This window comes from Lichenostomus cassidix, chromosome 6 (assembly GCF_008360975.1).
Source record: "Lichenostomus cassidix isolate B80296 chromosome 6, HeHo_3.0, whole genome shotgun sequence".
In the NCBI taxonomy this organism is placed as follows: domain Eukaryota; kingdom Metazoa; phylum Chordata; class Aves; order Passeriformes; family Meliphagidae; genus Lichenostomus; species Lichenostomus cassidix.
This window is the reverse complement of record NC_139487.1, coordinates 20,830,658-20,854,551: the sequence shown is the minus strand read 5'-3', so window position 1 is coordinate 20,854,551 and position 23,894 is coordinate 20,830,658. Positions and strand designations below refer to the sequence as shown.

Below are 23,894 nucleotides of genomic sequence, written 5' to 3'. Positions count from 1 at the left end.
ATTCCTCCCCATGCTCTTTGCAATACACAAACTGCAGTAACAACATTCAGTCTCTGTGTGTCCTTTGTTCCATCCTGGGCAGTAAAGTGTGAACCCTGCACTGACTTAACATTTTTTGATGAACCCTAGCCATTAATTTTTCATGTCTTCTGCAGTACAAACACCAATTTGATGTTCCTTCTCTTTCTTAATGTTGAGATCACCCTTGAACGCCCACCTAAACACTGAAAGTCATGTATAAAACGTTGAGATTTAGCATGTACTGTGGGTTAAGCACCCATTTCTTGATCCCATTTCAGCAGGATACACAGAAGAAAGACACATAACAACACAAAACCAGGAATTACTGTATGACAATTTTTTATTTATCAGTATCAAATTACATAGCAAAGTAATGAATGCAGTGTCAGATCACCTTTTTGAATACTGTAAATACAAACAAAATCCACCATATTGCTTAATTATCCAAAGTAAATTAAAAGTTTAAAAATGTGCGTTTCAGAGATTCCATTTGGCATATCCTGTCAATATATCCTGCATAAATATTTCTGTACCTCATTTTCATTATGTGTACCTTAATGCAGCCTCTAGAAAGCTCACATGGAAGAGATAGGACCTATCAGTATGCTTATATTCATCAACACATGCATCTGCCCTGAAATCACTGAAAGTACCTATCTGCTAGCTCACCTGACAGATAAAAGTGACTGTACCTATAGACCTATAGATGTACTGATGGACTAAAGTGGCCAGACCCAAGCTACTGCCATCAGTGCAAGATGACTGAATGCACAATATCAACTGTGGATCAGGTGTTTAAATTACTGACAGAACAGTGATGTACTTTCATGGAAGCTGGGCTGGATCTGATGGCCAGATCTTGTACACTCCAACAAGTATGGAAATTCCTGGGACATTTACATCACTCTTTACACAGGTCTGACTCTACTAGATAGAAAGAACATTTCCCTGTTTATAAGGCTAAGTGACAAATAAAGTCAGCACTGTTGATTTCATTTAGTTGGATAGGATTTGGCCACAGCTGGATACAAACTAGATAATTCAACAGAAGTATTTTAATGGTGTTAATCAGCAGTGTCATTTAAATGGGACTTCCTTGGAAACTGTGTAAATAGAACACTTTTTCCTGATTGATGAGATAATAAGCTTCATTTATCACTGCTTCCAAAAGTTAAGACTACTAAGACATGGTAAATGTATGAAATGGAAAACACCATAGAAATATATATTTTGTTTAGAATACAATGAACAGAAGTACAGAAGCGTTGATGCAGGTACTGGAAAGGTAAGGAAAGGGAAAGAGGAAAAATTTAGGCAGCAATCCCATGGCAACACAGAAGTTACTCTTGATCCCTCCAATTCACCACTATCAGTGGAAGTCAGGCTTCTCTGGGAAGGTGCAACCTGAACGCTTGATAATTACGCTGGCTGCGTAATGTCCAGCCCGGATGCACTCGGTCACCGGCCGGTCATAGACGAGCTGGGACAGAAAGCCTATGGGACACAGTGGGAGAGAAAGAGAAGGGAGAAAATGGTCAGATTAGTTCTTTGACTGTATCAGTTTGTTACAGGGCAAAGCACTGAAATACTGGCCTGCCTGTATGTACCCCTGCAGCCTGGCCAGTTTAAACTGAGCATCGCACTTGAGTGACCTGCAGGGCTGGAGCAGTGCTGCTGCTATTTCTATCTAAAGTCTCCATTTGGTAGCTTCCAGTAAATTAAAGATTATCAAGGCTGATTGTTATTCATGTTCTCAAAATGATTTTACCAGAATTCTTGCTCACTTCTTTATAGAGATAACCCCTGATTCCTCAAAGACCATTTTGAAAACAAAGAAGCAGTTTTCCCTGCTGAAGAGTTCCTTCTGCTCCTCCTGGCTACAGCCACAGCCACAGCCCCACACAGCTGCCTGCAAGCTTTTATCCAAAAAAGAGACAGGCATGTAATAGAGAAACATTTTATTCAGAGTTACAGGTGCTCACAGTGCAAAGAAGGTGAAAAATTTTTACCTGATGAGGGAAATTAGATGACATGTGTTGCCTTTGATTATGGGACATTTTATCTAAGACTTCAGCAACAGTGGGTAGCTCTGAGCATGTGCAGATACCCCCAAAACAGCAAACTGCACAGAGAGCCTGGTGCCTCTCAGAATAGAGGCATGCAGTTCATGGCTTCAGCTGACACAGCCTGGCATGCACAGCTCAGAAAGGCAGGAATCACTGGGAGCTGAGTGCTCTGAAAACCTGAGCACCTCTTTGAATGAATAGAAGCAGGGAGTCCTAAAAAGGTATTTGGAGAAGTTAAGTACAAGCAGCACCAGAAATTTTATGGATTGAGTCCCTCATTTCTGAAACATTTTGTCTTGGCTGAAACTATTGTGATCAAAAGCATGACAGAACTTATGGCAGAGGTGAAATATGTATTTTAAATTTGGAAGAGGTTTTCAAGATGTGAGAAGTAAACTTAGTATCATATAATTTAAAACTCCACTCTGTCATTCTAGAGGTAATATTTTATTCACTTTTATCCTGTTTTTAACATGTTTCAGATGTATCTCTCTTCCTCATCCAATCACAGAAGGAAAGTGAGACTTGCCCAAGAAAATCAGAATTCTAGCAAGCTGAAAGATGTTCTTTTTAAAGATTTCATCCACCATTTCAAGTTTCTGTCATGCTCAGGCTTTGGGCCTTGACAGTACAAATGTACTTGAAATCATCTCTCTGCTAAGTACTGTGTATATCATCGGTAGCAACTTCTGACATATTACAAATTTTGATTCAAAGCTGATATGTTTTGCAAGTTTGCTTCCATATTCACTTTCTCTGTTCATCTGGGTTAGTATTGGGACAAAGGCTCTACATTATACTGTGATGCTCTCATTTAACCTGTGCTCTGCTTCTAAATATTTCCTTTTGTGGCACATTACAGCACAATTTTAGAAGATAGTAAAAATATTTCATCCTATGCAATGATGTCTGCTCTTTGGAGATTAAGTATCATGTAAAACATGAAAAATAGGTTAGATTAGTGAAGGATAATACTGGTGAGCAAAAGACCTGTTTTCATGAATTACCAATATCTATCTTGGCTTCTTGGCCATGACTGATAGTGAAAAGAAGCCTAGTTGATATATAGTTTTCTCTAAACTGCACCGAATTGGAGAAACTACAATAGTTGTAGTTTGAAACTACATCTATAAATCAAACACTTTTCATTGGAAGAGGGAGGTCATAGAGAGTAGGCAGATTAGTTAAAAAAGGAGAAAACTCATGTTTCAGACATCAATACTTTTCTAGAGAGTTACATACTGGCTGGAATTTCATAGATATTGACTGACACTAGCTGGGAAAAAATGACTGCTTCACCAACAAAAGGTAAGTCCATAAGCACAAGTGAAGAAGACAGGAGTTATCGGTATACGAAGATAAGAATCTAAACCAGGAAGAAATTGTGCTGTGAGTGCTATCACTGATGGCAGTCAGGGATGACAGACAACACAACTGTGGCAGGATGGTCCAGCTGCAATAGTTGGGTAACAGTTGAAAAATTCAAACAGCATGCCTGGCAGAAATCAGATAGTTTCTGAATAACGAGATGAAAATGGTCTGCTCTCCATTAAATTAACATGTATTCTTAGGAGAAACTTTCTTGGATATGTGGAGGGTGTCAATCATTAAATTTAAACTGCCTGGGAGGCAGGAGCTTGCCAGTGTGCTTCTGGGTGGTTAAAACTTGAGAGCAAGTTGTAACCATATGTAAAATGAGGCTGTTAAGACAGTCCATTTCTGACTCAGTAAGTATGAAGATGCACTGGGCAGGTCTCCAAAGGCAAACATGGGGCTAGGTTTTGTGCAGAGCATGAATTCAGAGAGAGTTTTATACAAGAAAGAACAACTATCCCCTACATTTATGATCAAGGCATCAAACATACAAGAAGATGAGAAAATCCACAGAGCGAAAGGACCATAAAACATGAATTATTTTTCAATACCAACTAGACTAACACTGTCACCACCTCCCAGGCTCACTGTAGTTTCAAGCTAGTATGTATCTTTTGTCTTCAGTGAAGCTACTTCTTATTTATTCTGATCTAAGTGAAAGCAAAGTCAGGTGAAAAAACATCCTGTTCTAATTGGGGATAGAAATGAGAGATCGCTGTGATTTCAGAGTGGTGGAGAAATGACATTAAGTACAGCTGTCATATATGAGATATGTAGAAACTGCAGAGGGGAGTTTGCCCTCAAACCATTCTCTTGTCTGCTGAGTTTCTCTTAAAAGGTATGTTTCATAGATGAAATGGAAATAGCAGTATCTGACACAATATCGCATCGAATGACAATACAAACACACATATCACAAACACAGAACTACATCACATAGTAAGACTAGGCAGTTGGCAAAGCAGACCCCGAGGGAACACCAGAAAGCAGTGTTGTTTGAGCAGAGAAGCAAAGAGCTCTATCAGGTTGGCTGCCTTAGCTGCAGAATGTTCTTTTTAGTTAATGCAGTAAAAAGCAACATGGTCAGAATATAATTCAGAGTTTGCCTCCTCCAGTGTATAAGGTACTGTGATGCAAACCCCATGAGTCATACTCTCAAGGCATGGATTCAGATCTGAGCTCCAGCTGAAGAAGTTACTCCTCCATCTGTTTTTCACCATGCTTCTTTGCTGCTGGTATAACCTGATAGCCTGTCAAAATGAGCCCAATCAGCTCAAACAGTAGCTGTTGAACAGTGGATCTTTGCTAACCCAGCTGACAGAAACTGAAGTGGGTTAGTGAGCACTCATACAGCCCAACCAGCAAGCAGGGCAGTGGGGGGAAGATGAGAAGTAGTTGAAGGCTGTAATCTCTTTAAGGTGCCATGAGTGGAAATGCAAGAAGATAAGTGAACATGGCTTCAGACTTACTTCACACTCCTACAACTTCAGAGACCAAAAGGGCAGGATTGAATTCTGATCCTGTATCACAGGCCTGAGATCACAGACCTAGATCATCCCAGCACATACTAAAGTAGGCTCAGCACTTACTTCATTTCTGTGTAGTCTGAACTAGTTCCTGGCTATCCCCAGAATGGAGTGCAGAAAGCAATAGTATATTTTGGCTACACAAGACAGCCTCACTTGAAGTATTTTACCAAAACTTCAGGCAATATTTTTTACCATGTTCTAACTGCAGCTGTTCTGCACTAACATTTCTGCATTGCTAAAGATGTGGCTTGTGGTACAAGCATTGTGTACCACTCTTGTCACACCAGAACACAAAGGCAAGAGCCAAAGTTAAGGATTTCCTGTCTGCCTCCTGCCCTGTCATCCAACATGTTAACTGTTTATGGAGTAAGGGAAAAGGCAGTTGCAGGATGTCTAGCAGGCCACCTTGCTGTAATGAACCATCTTGGTTAAGCTTTCAGAGTAGACTGGGATGTCTTTTGTTCTTCACAGGCATGGATAGCCAAGTAACCACATTGCACCTACTAATGGTGAGAATTTATTTGGAACTGGGTCCAATTCATCCCACTCACCTTCCTAGAAAAAAGACCACTTCAAAAGCTGCTTTAAACCTTAAAGTGGTACGAAATGTACTTGCATTCCCAGATGATAGAAGTGATTATAACACACCAATAGCTATTTTTGGCCCTTAATTATTTCTCTTCTGCTCAGTAGAGAAAAGCAACTCTGGAAACACTTTGCTCTGGAAAGTGTGCCTGAAATAATTGAGAGTTAATCTTTATTCTCTCCAGCTTTCTTATTACATATTGTCAAAGACAATGTTTGTAATTGTTGGGTCTGCAAACAGAATGAGGGAAAAGTGAAGTTGCTTTCTTCCTTTTTGTGCTCCTCACCAAATGGAAAGTCCTGTAAGCCACGTGCCAGAAGTGGTGCTTGAGCCTCACATCCAGGCCTTCACTGAGACCAGCTCAAATCTCTCTGGGGATGTCAATATAAGTTTGAAAGGACACAGCAAGACAGTCCACTGACTGATACAAAAGGTGTCACCTTCACTTTGTCACTCCTAAGAGCTGAGTAGCACTTAAAAATCATTAAGGGAGAACCAAGTTGATTTTCAGCAAAACAGGTATTTCAGAGGCAATTTCACTGAAGTCAGTGATTTCTTTGAAAGTTTTATTTCCAGATTATTAGTGGTAATTCTGAATGAACACTTGGGCAGCAATGTGGGAGTCCGATAGTGGAGATTTAAAACAGTTCTGGTCTGCTTCAGTAATGGTTTAACAACACTTAAAAACAGCTCAATATTGAAGCCAAATGTTTCATTTCAAATTGTACACTTGACAATTAATTTTAATGACTGTTAATTACTAATGCTGGCTGAAAATCTGTTTATAGCCTCTGACACCGAGCACCCCCACTACTCGTCTTTCTACAGTTTCTCTCACACTTCCAACCTTTATAAAATGCCCATGGCAAAATTAATTTTTTTGTAATGCAAGAGGGAAAAGCTGAAAAAACCCAATTATCAAACGCATCAATTATAAACAACTACAAGCTGACCCTGAGTCAGAGCCCCTCAAAACCTTTTTGCTATGTGATGTTCCCAGACAATTCTGCTTCCAGCTGAGCCCTGAAGCACCTAATATAACCCATGCTAGCCAGGCCATTGACCATCAAAATTGTCCCAGCCACAGAAAGGATCATGACCAGCAGAGCTGCCTCCTCTTTTTTGTATTTAAAATTTCTACAGCCTAATTTCTGAACTGCATTTTTTAAAATGGTGTTATTCCACCATGGGGACAGTTGCAAGCACCTTTTCACACTCTTGTTCATATACAGAATTTATCACAGTTGGAACGCTCATCTATTTTTATGTGATCCCACTAGATTTCCAGGCCAGGAGTGTGGGAAGATGCAGTTTTCAAGAAACATTACCCAGTCAATGTAAAGCCTTGTAGCTGATATGATTGGGGCTTTTTTGGATGTCTTTTAGCATTGTTGGAGTGGGTTAATGTTGTAGCACGAGCCTGGTCACTTGTAATCAGGTGGTTGGCAAAGCTGCTGCCAAGAGCCAACCAGCCACCCTAGATTTTGTAAAAGATGTTGGCATTAGTTAATTCTGCAATATAGTCACTGAACGACCGTACGTCAACATGCTGAGGTTTCTCCTTTTTTAATTTTGTGGCAGATGGTGGATATTACAGCCAAGAACTGTGGTAAGCCAGAGGCCCTGCCCATTGCTATCAAACCAAATGTTGGCTATTCTAAATGGAAACGTTTTTGATTAAGGGAGGGACTTGGCTTCTGTTTTCATGTCTTTTGGCACTGTGGTCTGACACATCAGACTTACAGTATATAAGATAAATTGAACGTAAGCATCTTCAAACACTCTATATTTCTTTCAACCTTCACGCACTTTAGTACTGTCTCTCTAAAAATTTACTGTAAGAATGATTCCATATATGCATATATGTGTTATTAACTACAAATGTATATGCATAGAAACATGTGTCTTTTTCTCTCCTTTAAAATGAAATGGCTCTGTGCTTATACAGAACTGTAGTGCCAGGCTAATTACAACTGAGAGAAAAAAGGTTACCAACCCTTCCGTAAAAATGGTCATTTAAGATGTGTATCTAACAAGTGGCAACCTTGAAATCTCTCACTTTAGATTAGAAAATCCTTCCTGATTATACCACTGGAGGAAAGTTTTAATAAAAACTAATTAAACTACAAAAATCTCAAGTGGTTAACTGATTTTAGGGGCTAAATTTCTGGCAATTCTAATTATCCTCTTGTGGCTTCACTTAGTGTTTCACAACCATGACAGATGACAATGAAAAACTGCGGTTAAATTCATCCTTCCTGACACCATGCTAAGCACTAGCTCTCCCTCTCCAAGTAAAATCAATACCATGTTTGAGTAAACACGTTTACAGCTTTATTAGGATGTCTTGCTTGTTCTGTAACAGCGACTTGAAACTGTGGTAGCAAATCGACTCAACTCAGTTAAACCTAGAGAGCTGAGTAAGAGGCTCATCGATAAGGTTGTTATATAAATAAACTGCAGGAGACCAGAAAGCTGGAACAAACAGCCTGGTAAATGTCAATATTTTTACTTCCAGAGAATGACAAAACCATGAGATTACAAATAAAATGTTTCAGAAGTCTATATTTGCTTTATTTATAAAACGGTCACTTGCTAAAAGCATTTTACTGCCCATGTACAAAAAACTTCTTATTTTATAATCACCAGCATGAATACTAAACCAAGAATGTTTTAAGAAAAGCAGTGATACTGGTACTGCTATGCCTGACCTCTTGTATTCTTCTTATTTACAGTCACATTTTGAATGCATTGGATTTCTGTAAGGATCACTCAAATGGTTGTACATCTTCCTCAGTCTAAGGTTATGCAGTCATTTATGGACACATGCAAATAATACAACTTTGCGTTTACTAGACAACTATGAATAAGTGAAAGGAGTGTTTTCAGTTTAGCAGCCTTTTCCTGGAATGGAGAGGAGGTGTTGAATACACAAAGCAAAAAAAGAAGAGTCTCTAATGCTTTAAACCATTACATGTGGAAAATGTTAATGAAAGATTTCTGCAGAAATGTGACAATAAAAAGAAAAAAAAGAAATAAAACTTCATTACATCCCTGTTACTGCATTAGGAATCAGTTACTCAAGGCTGAATAATTTCATTACATTGAACACGATTGCCACTGTTTGGCTCTACTAGGCCAGCCCACTGCACCTCAGAGAACAAAGTGTCATCACAGCTCCCAGGGTCTGTAGAGGTGCTCAGGCCCATCAGAGATGGGCCTTCCTCTAAGGAAGATCAGCAGTTGTGTTTCTTTGGTGCTTTCATTCAAGTGGAAATGGTGTGTGCACCTCTGTAGTGACTTGCCCCTGAAGGCTGAGCCATGGATTGAGAGAAGAGATGCTGAGGTGAAGCCTGCTTAGATTGGTAAGAGTTTTCCTATCACTTGCCTTGTGCCTTGACTGCATACTGTCCACCTTCTGAGAGGAAACAGCTCAAAGCTGGAGCTTTGTTAAATTTTGTTATAAACATAAAGAGTGTTTTATACTATGAGACCCTTCCACATTAATTATTCTCAGTGAACTCCACTTATAACCTGTTGCATATCACTTCTATTAAATTCCCCAGTGCATCTTATTGTCCAAGAAAAGAACCATTTCAGTCTATAATATGCTCCAAGAAAGATGTGATAAAGGAAAATGATAACAAAGTTATAACTTCTCATGGTTTGGTCCTATTTTTCATTTTTAAGTCCACATGATGAGCTTTGGGAAATTTCCTTTAGGATCAGATTCTGGTTGCCTTAGGCTTGTCTCCAGGAGCCTCCAGGGGAAAGATTTGATTAAAAAACCCCCCTCTAAGCTTACAAGGAGTATTCAAGGCACACTGTATGTGCCAAATCAGAAATAGGTATTTTCATTGGAATTATCGTCTCTATTTGAAAAAGAATACTTTCCAGGCTGATATTTTTCTTTGTTTTTCCTGAAAGCATTTCCCAGAAGTGTTCTTCAAAGTCTAAAATTCTTCTTCATAATTTTTGAGACAGCAGAGTGAAATAAGCTTTCTTTTATTAGTACCTGGAAAATTTCTGAGCCCCAAACCAGATCTGTTGTACTGACACTAACTGGTGCAGATTACTACACCTAGTGCTTGGAATAAGAGGAAGAGAACTGCTCTAATTGACTATAGCTACAACGAAGTTCTAAGGATAATAAAATGGAATAATATGTGCTATCCTCTACTCAGTTTTAACATATATTCAAGTGCAAAAAAAGGTTACATTAATCTAACTTCATAGCCGAGATTCATATGCACAAAAGTTGGGAGATTTGAAGTTGTATTTGTAGAACAACCATCTCTCAGGAGAGTTTTATTTGCAGGTGTGCTTCCACACAGCCAAGCCAGCAGTATGTAAAGAGAATCAAAAAGTAACACCCAGTGCAGCTGGGAATAGGGGAGCTAGGCAGCCTATGAATTTCATGACTTTTGTGGGCTGAAATAGCCTACCTAGCATTATATTCATAATGTTCCTATTTTAACAGAGTGACACTTAATATCTGTTGGCTCTTTAAATATCTGTTGCAGTCCTGGATTGATAGCAAAAATTTACTGATCACCAATAACAGTAACATCCCTTTCCCTTGAGTTGGTGATCAGTGCCAAATCAACCTACAAGCACTGCTATTGCCACTGCTTTTAACTGGGACCATGAATTTATTTTTATTCCTTTTTACTGCAATCTTGCCATCTTCCCACTTCAAGTATGAGCCCATTGCAGCGTGGGGGAAGTGAACAAATTCTGTGAGACTTTACCATCCTGTTATGTAACAGAGCAGCTGTGAGTGAGGACCCAGCTTGTGAACACCATGGCCTGAGAAGTGTCCTTCTGGTCACTGTGTCCATGTCCTTAGCACCCACCGAGGCATAGTGGATGTCAAACAGACAACGTATTTCAGCGTATTTTTATATTTCATTGTGTGGTGTTCTATCTCCTGTGAATATAGCATCAGCTTAATCTGACACATCATTTCTTAGGGGACTATATCCTGCCCTGATTCCCAGGGGAATGTTCTTGATGATCCAATCTGACGAGTGCCTCTGTCTCTACTCAGAATACATTAAAATAACACAAAAATATTGCCAACAGTCTGCAAGCAAGGTAATAGTAACTCATTAAAGTAATTTCTAACCTTCCACATGAACATTTTCTTTATCATTACATGATTTTCTAACACATGACACATTAACATAAAATGAAATGTTATGAGGGTAGGGATAGTAGGCATGACAAAGTATTTTAAACGGTGATGATTTGCTTTGAGGCGTTAAGTCAATTTGTAATTGTCCCATAGCTATTACAGCAAAAATTGGAACTTTATAATTGGTTTTGAAAATCTATTTTTAACACAGTAGGTTTGTTTTTTAAAATGTACACAACCTATTTGCCGTTTATTTTTCACAAAACCTGTCCAGAATGTCACAGAATTTATGGTGAGGTAAATTAGGCCTTTTAAAACCCAATTTCACAAAATATTAATCCTCTTGCTGTGTACTGAGGCTCCCTTAACACTGACGGTGTCACTGACAGGAAGAGAGACACAGAGGCTAAAGGAATCAGGTCCTGCCTCAGTCTAATTAGAAACTTCTGAGGGTTTTTTAATTCCATACACTGATCCTTTTAAGTGGATCTTTCACTTCTACATGTTATTTAAGAAATGACAGCAAGTATACTAATGTTTTACCTTACTTTTATTCTACTGTGTTTTTCTGGATTGATTTTAAACTGAACAGGTGAAAATGTGAATTATATTTACATTACTATATAATGATAAAAATACTTATGTAATTAAATTAGAAGGAACAATTAGAAACCCAGAGAAGGGTAGCAATTAAAACAAACAATGAAAACAGTATAATCACAATTACACTTGGGCAACACATGCAACCAGATTTAAGTATAATGTCAGCACAGAAGAAGGTATTCTTTCCAACGAAATAATTTTGAATGGAAATTGGTAAAAAAAGAAGTCAGGTATTAAAAAGAAAACAGAAATGTTCCATGTCTTTTTCTGAGTGATATCTATTTTTATGTTTTTGTTTAAGTAGCTGCAATTCAAACTGTGGCAAATTTCGAAAACGAGCCAATACTAATGTTGAAATTACTAGCAACTGGCTACACTATTGATCAGAATAATGACGTGCATCTAGCTGAGACTGAGAAAAAATCAACTAGGAACATATAATCTGGTCATTTTCTAGATTGTAGAAGGTCAGTTAGAGAGATAACATGATCATCTAATAGCCTGGGTTTATGTGTGATGTTTATCTGAGACAGTTCTGAATGCCATCAGAACACAGGGTGGTAAGTCATGAACATGTTGACAAGTTATCCCCTAGCAAGCAAAGATTGATGCCCTCTCTGCAGCTCAGCTATTATACTTGTGTATGCTGTTTATAAACCAGGAGTAGTAAAGACGGGCAAAATGGGCTGTCAGTCAAAGTGCTGATGACACTAAGTAAGTATTTTTATTTCAAAGCTCCCTATCTCATCCACCATGATCTCAGTAACAACAGGATTGCTCAGAGGCAATTAGCCACCCATGTCGAACAAATGAAAACTAAGAGAGTGCTGCTTTCTGTTATAACAGTTATCTTTACTTCAAAGAAAAGACAGAACAATTCAAAGTAGTATCCCCTCTCTCTTTGCTGGTGAAGATAAATTTTGTAGCAAAAATCAGCCATTACAAGTTTCATGCACATACATATTTAATTGGTATCACTGAAAAAATATCCCTTGCTCCCAGCTGGCAAGTAAAACTGCATCTCAGAGCTCTGGTGTTATCAGAAGGGAGTACTTCACAGCCGTGATATTTTATCCACTGTATTTCTCTCTATCAAATGTGATTAAAAATGATGACAATTTCCCAAGGTATCTTAAACAAGTATAAAAACCTTATAAAAATTAAAGACCGCTATAAGTGGATGAAGTAGCTTCTGATATCACGCTCCTGCTGTTCAGTAAAGACCTGTTCCTTACTCCTTGAACTCCTATTTCAACAAATCTAGAATGTTCTAGGGGTGGTGACTACTGGAGGGAGAGCAGCCCTTACAATGCAGATGTATACAGAAAGGAAAATACAACAAATAAAGAGAAATATTTGTTTTTAGTGTAAACAAATTCTTTCCCAATCTTCAAGAGCCCTAAAAATTCATTAAGTAACTTTAATATAGTCACAAGCTTACTCATAATTTAGTGTTCTGAAAAACGATTCAGATTTGTCTCTGCTGAAGGCATTATCAGATCTTTTTCCATATTTAGCACTCCTGGAATAGCCATATAGGAACTATTCATAAGAGCTTGTTTCATTTCTCACATGTGCACATGGCTCTATCCCCAAAATTCTTTCACAAGAAATACATAAGGGACTTATTAGACTAAGTCATGACTACAGTCCCTCTTTGCCCTAGAACAGATTTATTGCAAGAAGATGGAATTCCCACTCTATGAGCTTCATTTTTAAATTCAGTCAGCTCCTACTCTTAAGCCACCAACATTGCCCTCTGAAGATGACTGAGTTTGGATTTCCAGAGGAGCAAAAACTGGCACCTGGAAACTTAATACCTGTAAGATTAAAACTCATATGACCATAACAAAATTTAGGTGGGAAGGGACCTCTGGAGGTCACTTGCTCCAGGCCCTGGTTTAAGGCAGGGTCAACTCAGATGATGTCAAATCCCATCAAGATGATTTTTTAATTTTTATTTTAAAAATCACTGGATTCCTTCCATAAATGATGGATTCTGCAGAACAACAGCATAAAAATTACTATACTGGTTTCAATTATGTTCTCATTTTTATCAATATTATACTTGTTTAAATCTATCAGCTTCAGCCAAGATATTCCAAAGCTATCCTAGTGTGTTCAGAAAACAGAACCAGACCTTTTTAAAATAAGTTTCTGAATCAAACTTTAAATAGTAGAGACATAATGATGACCAATTATTCTGTGCACTATGTATTCTTTTTAAACCTGTATTTTTATTTCTTGTACTGTGATTTTATAAACATACATACATGTATATGTACATGTATAATATATTCAAAGAATATTTCACACTAAAGGTAATATTTCAACACTTCAATAATGTAGAAGTATACCAAATATTATTTAGTTCTGAAATCAAAGCTGGATGTCTCTCTATAGAAAATCATTTGCATTTACCTCATGAAAAGAGGCTAAAATTTGAACAATGTGAGGACCTTTAGGCAAACTTCTACAAGTCCAAGGTCTTTATCTAATTTGTAGAGATGTTTAGATTAAGACAGAAAAATAATATTTGAAATTAACCTCTACTAAAGATGAAGAAAAGACTTTACTGAGACAGTTTGGCTCAAATAGAAGCGGACAGAGGGAAGTGTCTTCACTAAGCCCTGTGGTCCCTGAAGAGGAGATAAGGATGCCATGAGGCCCACTCACACAAGGACACATAAAAGAGGATGACTCCTCTTTTGCTGCTCTCTCTGTCTCTATCAGAGTAGTTTTCTGATAGCTGAGACAGTAGTTGGCCATCTCATAAGGCTCATGCTGGGCTTCACAAAAAAGAGAAAGAGAGAACTGCTTATTCGGTAAGTATGTGGGCCAAAAAATTGTGACTGTAGCTTTCAAATTCTAGCTAGCAGCTTTATGAGATTCCTCAGCACATGAAAGCTGCCAATGCCGTTTTTAAATTGACAGGTGGTTTGAGCCATTGACCTCCCCTTTGATACTGACAGAGGCAAATTGCTATCCGCTCCTATGTGGCACCATACAATGCTTAATGAAGAGCTCCTTCTACCTTGGGATTTCTTTTCCTTGAGAATGGTATAACATCTTTATAGCATGGTGATAAGTAATACACACTTGCTGCGATCATTCTGTCACTGCTTCATCATGGCACTTGAAAATGATTTGTGGTTCCATTTCATACTCTAGTACTTTTCATGTAGTATATGATTAAATCATAGTAGATTATTAAGTCAATATATTTATATTGATGGAACCTGAAGAAACATAGCTTTTACACCTTCTCCTATTCATTTGTTATGAACTCTGTACCCAGTTTCAGTGACTGAACAGATTCTAGGGGAGAGGTTTTGCAGGAAACAATGGCAGCAACTATCAGAACAGATGTTTATTGTTTTCATTAGTTACGGTAGCAATGACAAAGGGGAGTTCAAACAGAAGGCAGACCTACTCTGGTGAAAGAGAGCAGGATGGCATAAAGGAAAGCATACAGTAGTAAAACTGCCCATTTTTCAATCTATGTATTGCCATTAAGTATGCTTTGATTACCATTACTGCAATGGTTCAAACAGGGGCTGACTAATAATAAATAAATAAATGTTAATTTAATGAGCAATAGAATGCTCCCCAAACTTTACAAACAAAAGCTGTAATTCCATTAAGAGGACTCTTGTGACATAAGTCATGTCAGCAAACCTCAAGTGATTTGTCAATGTCATAAGAATCTGGAGGTGGAATTGCAACTTTAATTTATGGATATTCCAGGGATTTATAACCAAAAATCTGTGGTACTCCTGAAAACCACAAGAGGTGCTGAGATGCTATGAAGTAAACCATTATTGCTTAAACTTGTAAAAGGAAGCAGTGTTGCTGGTAAGCAATAAAAGCAGAACTGTGTTATTGTTGTTTAGAAAAGTGTCTTTAGCATATAGATACCTGTGGCAATTTTAAAACCCCGTTTCTTATTCATGCCCTGCACCAGCTTGAGTGGCAGATGACTTGCTGTCTGCAGTAAGAAGCAAGAAATTCAGAGATATTCCTGGTGCCAGCTTAATAAAACCACATTTCAACTGAAGAATGCAGTTTATTTCTTGCTGCTAGCTGTTGGGGTGAGCTAGTTCTCCTTGGAGGCCAGCAGCTTCATGTTCAGAAATGCTGAACTCATGAATCAACTCACAGAGTTACAAGCGGCTAGAAACTTTGTGTCTAAACTTTTTCTTGACTTCAAGGTCTCAAGAGCTTCAGTAGTTAGACTGGTTCTAGTAAAAAAAAACCAAAACCAAATCCCAGCAATTTTCTTTTTCTCAACTTTTGGATGGAGAAACATATGAGGGGTGATTTGCCAAGTTGGCACAATTATTGAGAAGGAATTTCCTTACAATCTGTGAGTTATACCTGTGAGGGTTATATCTGTGAGTAAGACAGTGTCTCTGTGAAAGACCTTTCAAAATATGACAGAGTATAACTAACCTGACCTCCTAATGCAAAAAAAAAATCTTGTTTGATGGGGTTAGCTCTCATTATGTCCCACATTCCCCTCTCAGCCAAGACACTTGCTCCAGCAAAACGCTGATCAGTCATGTTAATATACTAGTCCCAGAGAAGTATGGGACACTTTGCCATAGAGTCTTGTTCTCTGCTGTTTGAATAAAGGGACTAGGTTTACATGAGAGGATATTATAACACCAGGTAATTTTTTTTAGTTTAGAGATTAATTTTGAAACATTTTACTACAAGGGCACTAAAATCTAAACATTACATGTACTGTTGCCTAGATAGTAACAACTGATAAAAGCCTCAGTCAAAGCAAGAAGTAGAAAAGCACTGAAGAGAATATAACCTTCCTGTTGTAAAAAGTTTGCCAGGACAGTAACACTGCTGCCTCAGTGCTAGACCCAATGCTAGAAGATGAGGAGCATTGCCTACACTAATGCACAGGGCTTGCTGCTAAGCAGACAATAAAGAACTTCTCCTGTTACACATACATACTTTGAAAACACGTGAAATGTGTGATACAGATAAAATACAGACATTTCCCCTGAATGAAACACAGACCAAATCAAAGCCTACCCAGTCCAATATCCTATTTCCTACATATGGGAAGGAAAATCAAATGACTCCTTGAAGAAGGAGACCACAGCACACATAAGACTATAATCAGCTGTGTATCCAGACTGTTATGAGTCCCAGTTCTCCCATGGGGACTAAACTGAGGAAACTCTATTCTCTGAGGAGAATAAATGATCAATTTATTATTTATGGAATGACAGAGGAGAACTGAGATATCCCAGAAGCTAGTGGAAGAACTGTGGATAGTCTAAAGCTCATGTTGATTGAGTCACAGGATTGAGAAGTATGGTGCAACAAGAGGCTGAGTTCACACTCTGATGCTCAGGTAAGTGTCTAACTGCAAGGACAGCTCAGACAGATTTGCCATGGCTGAGCTGACTTCCATTACAGAGGGAAAACCAGCTGTGTCCTTTCCCTGATAGTGAGGGAGAACTGTACAATGCACTGGACTTCATTGCACTTGTGCCCCAATGAAAAATCATCTGATGCCTCAGTGCTATTTGTGAGGCACCTGAGGGTAATACACATCCATGAACAGTGATACAGACGTTTGTTAAGATTATCCCAAATATACAGAAGCTTGCTATACTTAACACTTACAATGATAAAGGAGAGTTAATCTTTTAGAATAAGTCCCTTCATGCCTCCTTTACACAGTTGAGCATTGTCCACATAATTTTTCTCCTTCGAGAAAGGAATCTCACAACTGATCCAAGACCAGCCTGACAGGATGTGCCTCAAATCCTTACACTGCTGGTGGAAGGCAGTAGTTTGGAATAGAGACTGATGTGGTTTACATCAGCCTTTCCATTCCGGATATTCCGAATAAAGTCAATGTTTTACCCCTTGTACAGAAAACCAACAGCTATGGCAGTACCAGGGATAAGGATGGAATTTAAAGAGGAAGGCTCTTGACAGATCTATTTCTTAATTTGATCTATCATGCTATAAGACAGTACTTAAAGCCCCGATTGTTTACGTGTGATAGCCTTCCTGCAGCTAAACTAGGAAAGAACAAAATTAGGATTATTAAAAAAAAAAAGTCATTATTTCAATAGGCCTAAAATTGAAGAACTGAAAATAAATACAACCTGAGATAAACATGGCAGACACATGAAAACAAAATAGGCAAGACCTTTCCTCTTATTTTTTTTCCCCTCACAAGAACAGCTTACTGGCACAGCTCATACAGAGAGCAAATGTATACAAGGACAAGCACTTAGGATGATCTTATTTATGTTATAGTCACTGTTATCTAGTGGGTCAAATTTAGTCTTGTTTGTGATTTAGGAACAATAGAGAGTGACAAGCATGCCCTAGAAGGTGTATGAATAATATGACCTAATGTGTTACCCTCTATTTCTGTCCTTTCTGATTCGTGAAAGCACTGAAGTAATGAGTAAAACATTCATATTCTCAGACAGATTTACGTATATACTGAAAATTTATCATTGGTTTAAATGCTGTATTAAGTAAGGATGGAATTACTCACATGCTTAAGATTAAGCTTATGTTGAACATTTTCTTGAAGTGGGACACAATTCTGAAGCTTTAATTTGGTAACACACTGCTTGTTATCCCCTTCACAGCTACAAGACTGAGCCCTGCAATTCTATTTATAAAGTCTCTTTTGTAATATTTCCACTAAATTAGTGACTAATGGAGCTCCTTACAGCTACTACATACTGGATATTAGAGCCTTCAGGATGCAATAGTGCATCACACAACTACATGGATGAAGATTACTATGAATGACAGAAATCTTGGATTAGATTGAGTTTTGGCTTATATTGAATAATTTTTTAAAACAGGCATAGACATAACATCCTCTTTTTTCCTTAGAGCTTGCGCCAAAAAAAATAGTAAGTTTGCAAATGGATATTAAGCAATGCCAGATATTTTCTGGGTTTGTTTTAACAAATTAACCCTTTGCGTTCTTTTCTGATGTCCAAATAATTGTATTGGAAGCAGATGTTCTACCAAAATTTACATGATCAGAGACATTATGCTCACTTATTAACATACTGTTTAATATTCACTACAACCTGTTTTAAAGAACAACAATGTGTTAACATTTAAGCCAGGAGGGATTTCTGTACACTATATAGTACTTGATGCAGCTTGTTTATGCAACAGTCTGACAGATACAATTAATCTCATGAAAACGACCAGAGTACAGTATAATGGCATATTATTTTTGATGTAATAGAACACACTTTCCCTTTGGAAATCAGAACTTAATTAAAACATATACCTTCTGGATGCAGAGAAAAGCTGTAAAAGAATGAAGCTTGTTCTGAAGGATAGTTGAATGAAAAAATAGTAATTTTATATAGAGAGAATAATAGGATGATCTCCAAACAAAAGAAAGAAGTAAGAAATACCTCCAACAAATGCATCTCCAGCTCCATTGGTATCCACAATTTCACTCTGATCACTCACCAACACAGGGAAAGTAGTCACTTCATTTTCTGTAGAGAAAGGGAAGAATAAAACATAACTTACTTGGGAATCTGACTTTGAAACGCACAACAAACAGTGGAAATCAAAACAATTCAAAACTATGACCTTTAGCATGATAATTTGGGTAAAAATAGATTGGGTTTATAATTCTGTCTGTATTTACTGCATAGGGATCTGAAAACACACTCAAACAAGCTATAAGTTGTGGGCATTTTCATTATTTACTTCCAGCCTCATTTGTTTTCTCTACCTCCTAACACTAAGGACAAGAGAAAAGGAGTAAGGAAAAGAGTAAAAGAAAAAAAGTAAATCAGAAGGAGCAACATTAAACACCTGAGCATGTGGACAAGACTGAGAAAAATCCATCCTGCCAAAACCAGTGCTTTCTACTAGTTCCAGAAAGGTGAGATAGCTTCCACAATGGCCAGTACAAGCCTCCAAAAGATCAACAGAAACTGCTGCATTGTTAAAACCAAACTACATGTGAATTAACTAAAATAAAGCTGTGAAATAAAAAGCAAAACCAAATGTAAATCAAAGTGCTTTCAAATTATATCTTAAAAAAAAATCCATATATGTAAGAAGCCTTGCAACTTGCCACCTGACTAGATTTGGTTTCAAAATTTCAATGATTTCACCCTCTTCCTTAGTATTTATTTTAAAAACCCCAAGTATTTCCTTCAGCTCCCTGCCCTCTACTGGCACTCATTAAATATATTGCAATAGGTGGATACTCAGCATCTTCACCTCCAATTCACTGCCACACCATAGTTCAGCATAATTACACCACTTAGGTATGATAACTTTAGAGTTCTAGGGTTATAAATTTAATATATGCCACTAATTAATCAGCTATGGCTTTCCAGGTGGTAATGTCATAATGACGTGATAAAAATATAATTACCACCTTGTCACAATACCTTGTTAAAGTGTAAATTACCCCTGTAACAGAGCCAATGGAAGTTCTGCCTCTGGTAGTCAGTATGCATTAAACTGTCTCAGAGCAAACAGATTGTCCTTTGGCAGACAGCAGGAATTACAAAAAGGGGAGGGGGAAGAAAAGCCTGTCAACCAGTGAAAAGGAAAACCATCAGAGCTGTTTTCTGTTAATTTTTGGTAAAAACAGAAATAAAATGGAAAATAGAGCTTCCAGTAACTGAAACCTGGAGATGAGTAGTTTCTTCACTGTCCAGCAACAGAGCAGATCATAAAAATCACTCTTACACTGACATACACAGTAGCAAACAACGAAACCTAGTTTGGGAGGCATATAAAGAATTCAGTCTCAAATCAGGCAAGTCTGTGTATGCTGCAGAGGTACCAGAAGGATCCTGGTTTCTGTGAAATGCAGTGTATCAGCTCTACTGCTCTTCACCATCTGCTACTAAGTGAACCAGGCAGATATAATGATGCTGCCTCCAGAGGGAACTGTTGGCTGGCCCACCAGGAGGGGAGGGGAGCATTAGCAACAACCATCCATGAGAGGCAAAGGAAAAAGGGTAATGAAAAACATAAGATGAATATTCCAATTAAAGAACAGGTTTCAGTCAGTTCTCAGTGCATCCTACTCTCTACCCTGTTAAGAAAGCTATTTAGAAACGTGCTTCGATGCTGTGTTGTGCTCTTAAGATAGTCTTCAAGAGCAATGTTTTTTAGTAATTTTAAAAGGATTCATTTGAATTGGAAATCAAGAAAGAGAGGTCTTACATTAAACTCTGCCAGACAAGCAGAGCGTATTCATCCATTTCACAAGAAGGTATATTGATTTGCTCTAGATAATACTAAAACAATGAACAATGTGATAAGTCTGTTGAAGACACATTGTAATAAACTAACCTGCTCCTTTCCAAGTGTGCATGGGCACACACAGATGTTCTACGTTTAATGCACAGCAGACAATTGCATATGCATACAAATGTCTGTGTTTGGGCACAGAGAGCGAATAATGCACATTGTATTTCAAAAGCTGTAAATGGGGTTTGGCATCAAGTAAGATTCTATTCAAGCAAACTAACAGAAGTGAAAGTTTTCATCATCATCTTTCTCCTTTCTCTTCCTCCTCTGTCTTGATTCCTTCCCTCAGCTCCCTCTAGTACATGCAGGTAAGAATTGCACTAGGAGCTCTTATTCTATTCTTTCTGTAGTAACAGAATTAGTCTAAAACCCCAAATACATCAAGAAAGTTGTCTGGTGAACAATTTTTTTATATTTTTTTACAGTTTTCCATCTGTATCCTGGTCATACATTTTCTTTCTGTAACTTCATATATATTTTCAAGAGGAGCAATAATCTCATATTTTGAAGCACTGAAGTTTCAGAAGAAGCCAGCATGGCTTTGGAGCACATACTACATTACAAAATATTACCATCTGCACATATCCAATAAGCAAATTATCTTTCTTTAACCTTAGGAGAACTTCTTTTACCACAGTAGAGTCAACTAAACTATGGCTGACAATAATATACACCGAAAGATCAACAAAAGAATACTGAGGTTGGGGTTTTTTTTTCCCTTTCCTTCACAGTGAATGAAGTCAGTTTGAATTAAAGCTGCCATTAAATTACATTGCTATGCCTGTGTAATAGCACCAGAAGAGCTAATTTCTCTTACTAACCTGTGTTTTGTAACAACTAAGCCCAACAGGATGAATTACGATGAAGCAGAAGTCTCCATGTTGAGTATCCTTTTTTTTTGGAATTTAATGTTGCTTTAATTTCATTTTTGATCTATTACATTATAAAACTCCCAAATCCATCATAGCGAACATTGAGACACCTTGGCTAAGTGCACTGGTCGTCAGTGGCCTTGCTTTTCAAAGTCAGTTTTGATTTCATTCATCATTCTGAGAGCTTATGAAATAAAGAATAATTACATAAGTGTTTTGAAGTCCAAGTGCTGCTCCTCTGGGCATAAAATCCAGTGTTCTATTTTTAAGGAACAAATATCTTCTATGATGCAACATATTCCACTTGGATATAATTTCCTGGAAGCCCAGAATTGTGAGTGCAAATTGCAACAAGGTGACTATAACTAGGGAAATGTTTAGAAAACAAGCATTAATGAAATCTAAAATTCTGGGGCTTTGATTCAACTCTCAGTGACTTTACATTTGTCAGGAACTCAACTCTTTCAGAATGACATAGGAATAATCAAACTCAGACATTAATGTGGTGTTTATACAGGCTGAAGTAAAAATGTTCAGAGATAAATCAGAAGGAATCAGCTCACTGGTAAATTTAGTTAATCTCTCACATTACATATATAAAGAGAGGAAATCTCTATTTATTTTCCTAGGAAAAAGTATGTGCTAGCATATCTAGCTTAACATATTATTGTAGGTAAAACAGTCTGGAAAGATAATAACTGGTGAGCAATAATAACTGAAAAAACCCTAGTGCTCCTTCCATTCTAATACTTCTAAGCTCCCAAATGACTACAGCCTATTGCACAATGTTAGCAGAAATAATTGAACTCCGGTGATAGGTGCAAATACTACAGGTCTGTCTCTAAACCAAATTAGAATCACAGACTACATGTCTACTCTTAGTACAGTAATAAACACCAGCAAGCAATCATTACATCCAATTAGGCTGAGTACTTTCCTTAACTGGGTCATTTACCAGTCTCTCTTGCTCTTAAAAGTAGATTAAATGTGTAAACTTACATTTAATTACCTGTAACAGAACTCTTATGGGCAACATGTTGGAGTGTCCTTAATTTTGTTTTAGAATAAAATAAAAGAAGGGAGACATAAAATATATACAAAAAAGGTCTAGCTATTTCCTCAAATAATCTTTTGATCCATGGACTGGTAGTGGTAGTACAGATGCTTACAAGATGGAGTCACATTCATGATTCTTTTGTGAGCTTTAACTTGTAAAATAAAGGAACAACTGTGAAACAGAATTCTGCCCCATCTCCTCCCCACCTCCATCCTCTCTAACCTTCTTTAGATCCGGGGCCAAAAGAAAGAGATAAAAAGAAAAGAAAAAAATTAGACAGGAACAACTTAACAGAACATAGAAACCTGAGCTCAAAACCTATAAATGTCTCTGGGCAGCTGTAAGGTAAGAAGTAATGAGAAAAGTATTTGAAACCAGCCCATGTTGCTTAGGATGATTCTTAACTCCCACCTGTCTCCAGAAGGTAAACCCCAGAAGGCTACAGGCTCTAAGTCTCAGTACGTTTTTCAGCACATCAATACATCTTTAAAAATCCTTAGCACAGCAACACTTTCTCCTGTTTTGTTCTACAGTAAAAAAATGCTGTAGCTGTCCTTCACACAATGATACCACACTGGATAACGAACACCAAAGAGATACCTCAGCTCCCTCACCCTGTCCACAGCACTGTCCAAAGCTACATGGCAATCTGGGGCAGGGCACTGAACTCCAGCTAGGAATCCTTCAGACTTCCAGTGATGATGTACTTCAAACCTGGCAGAGCTGATGCAACCTCTCACTTCTGAGTAAAAAGAATGAGATCCTGCATTTTCAGGCTGGGACTTTTCAGATTGCAGCTCTGGATGGACACTTTGGCCCTCCTGGCACTTTCTGTGTGCATATAAAGTTTGCCTTTTTTTGCATGCCAACACCTCCTCCCTCCACCATCTAGGTCTGTGCACTGTGGGCCTGGTGCTGTAACTATGTAGGGCTTGTCATGAAATGAAGGAATTTATATCTGCATTCAATGGAGTTAAACAGCATAACAAGCAAGATTTAAGTCAGACACGTGCTTTGGGATCTTTCTATCAAGTATTTTAATAGTACACAACAAATGATGCTGTATGCTAATGAAGTCTACATGTACACATGTACCCAGAAAATCTTTGTAACTAGTAATGTAGAAGTTGTTCATCTTTTATTGCTATAATAAACAAGTGTCCCTAAATAAGTTATAGAGCAGTTGTCACTTAAAATGCTTTTGCATGTCTATGGTATGATACAAGTAGTACAAATATTAATTGATTTCCATAATAAAAAAACAAATAATGGGTCTCTTTAGCAATGGAGCTAAAATTCTCTTTGCAGCTTGCTAAGCAAAAGTGTTGATCAAGATGCAA

General features: G+C 37.8%; 1 protein-coding gene across 2 annotated transcripts in view; it reads right to left on the bottom strand.

Moving 5' to 3' along the window:
• Window positions 1-343: 343 nt before the first annotated feature.
• Window positions 344-23,894, bottom strand: part of ADK (adenosine kinase) — a 274,728-nt gene continuing 251,177 nt past the window's right edge. For both annotated transcript variants that reach the window (XM_085065580.1, XM_085065581.1), the window contains 2 exons: window positions 18,753-18,839; window positions 344-1,515 (listed from right to left, as the gene is read on the bottom strand). In XM_085065580.1, coding sequence (XP_084921706.1) covers window positions 1,391-1,515; window positions 18,753-18,839 — 212 coding nt within the window. In that variant the 3' untranslated portion in view covers window positions 344-1,390. The remainder of the gene's footprint in view (window positions 1,516-18,752; window positions 18,840-23,894) is intronic.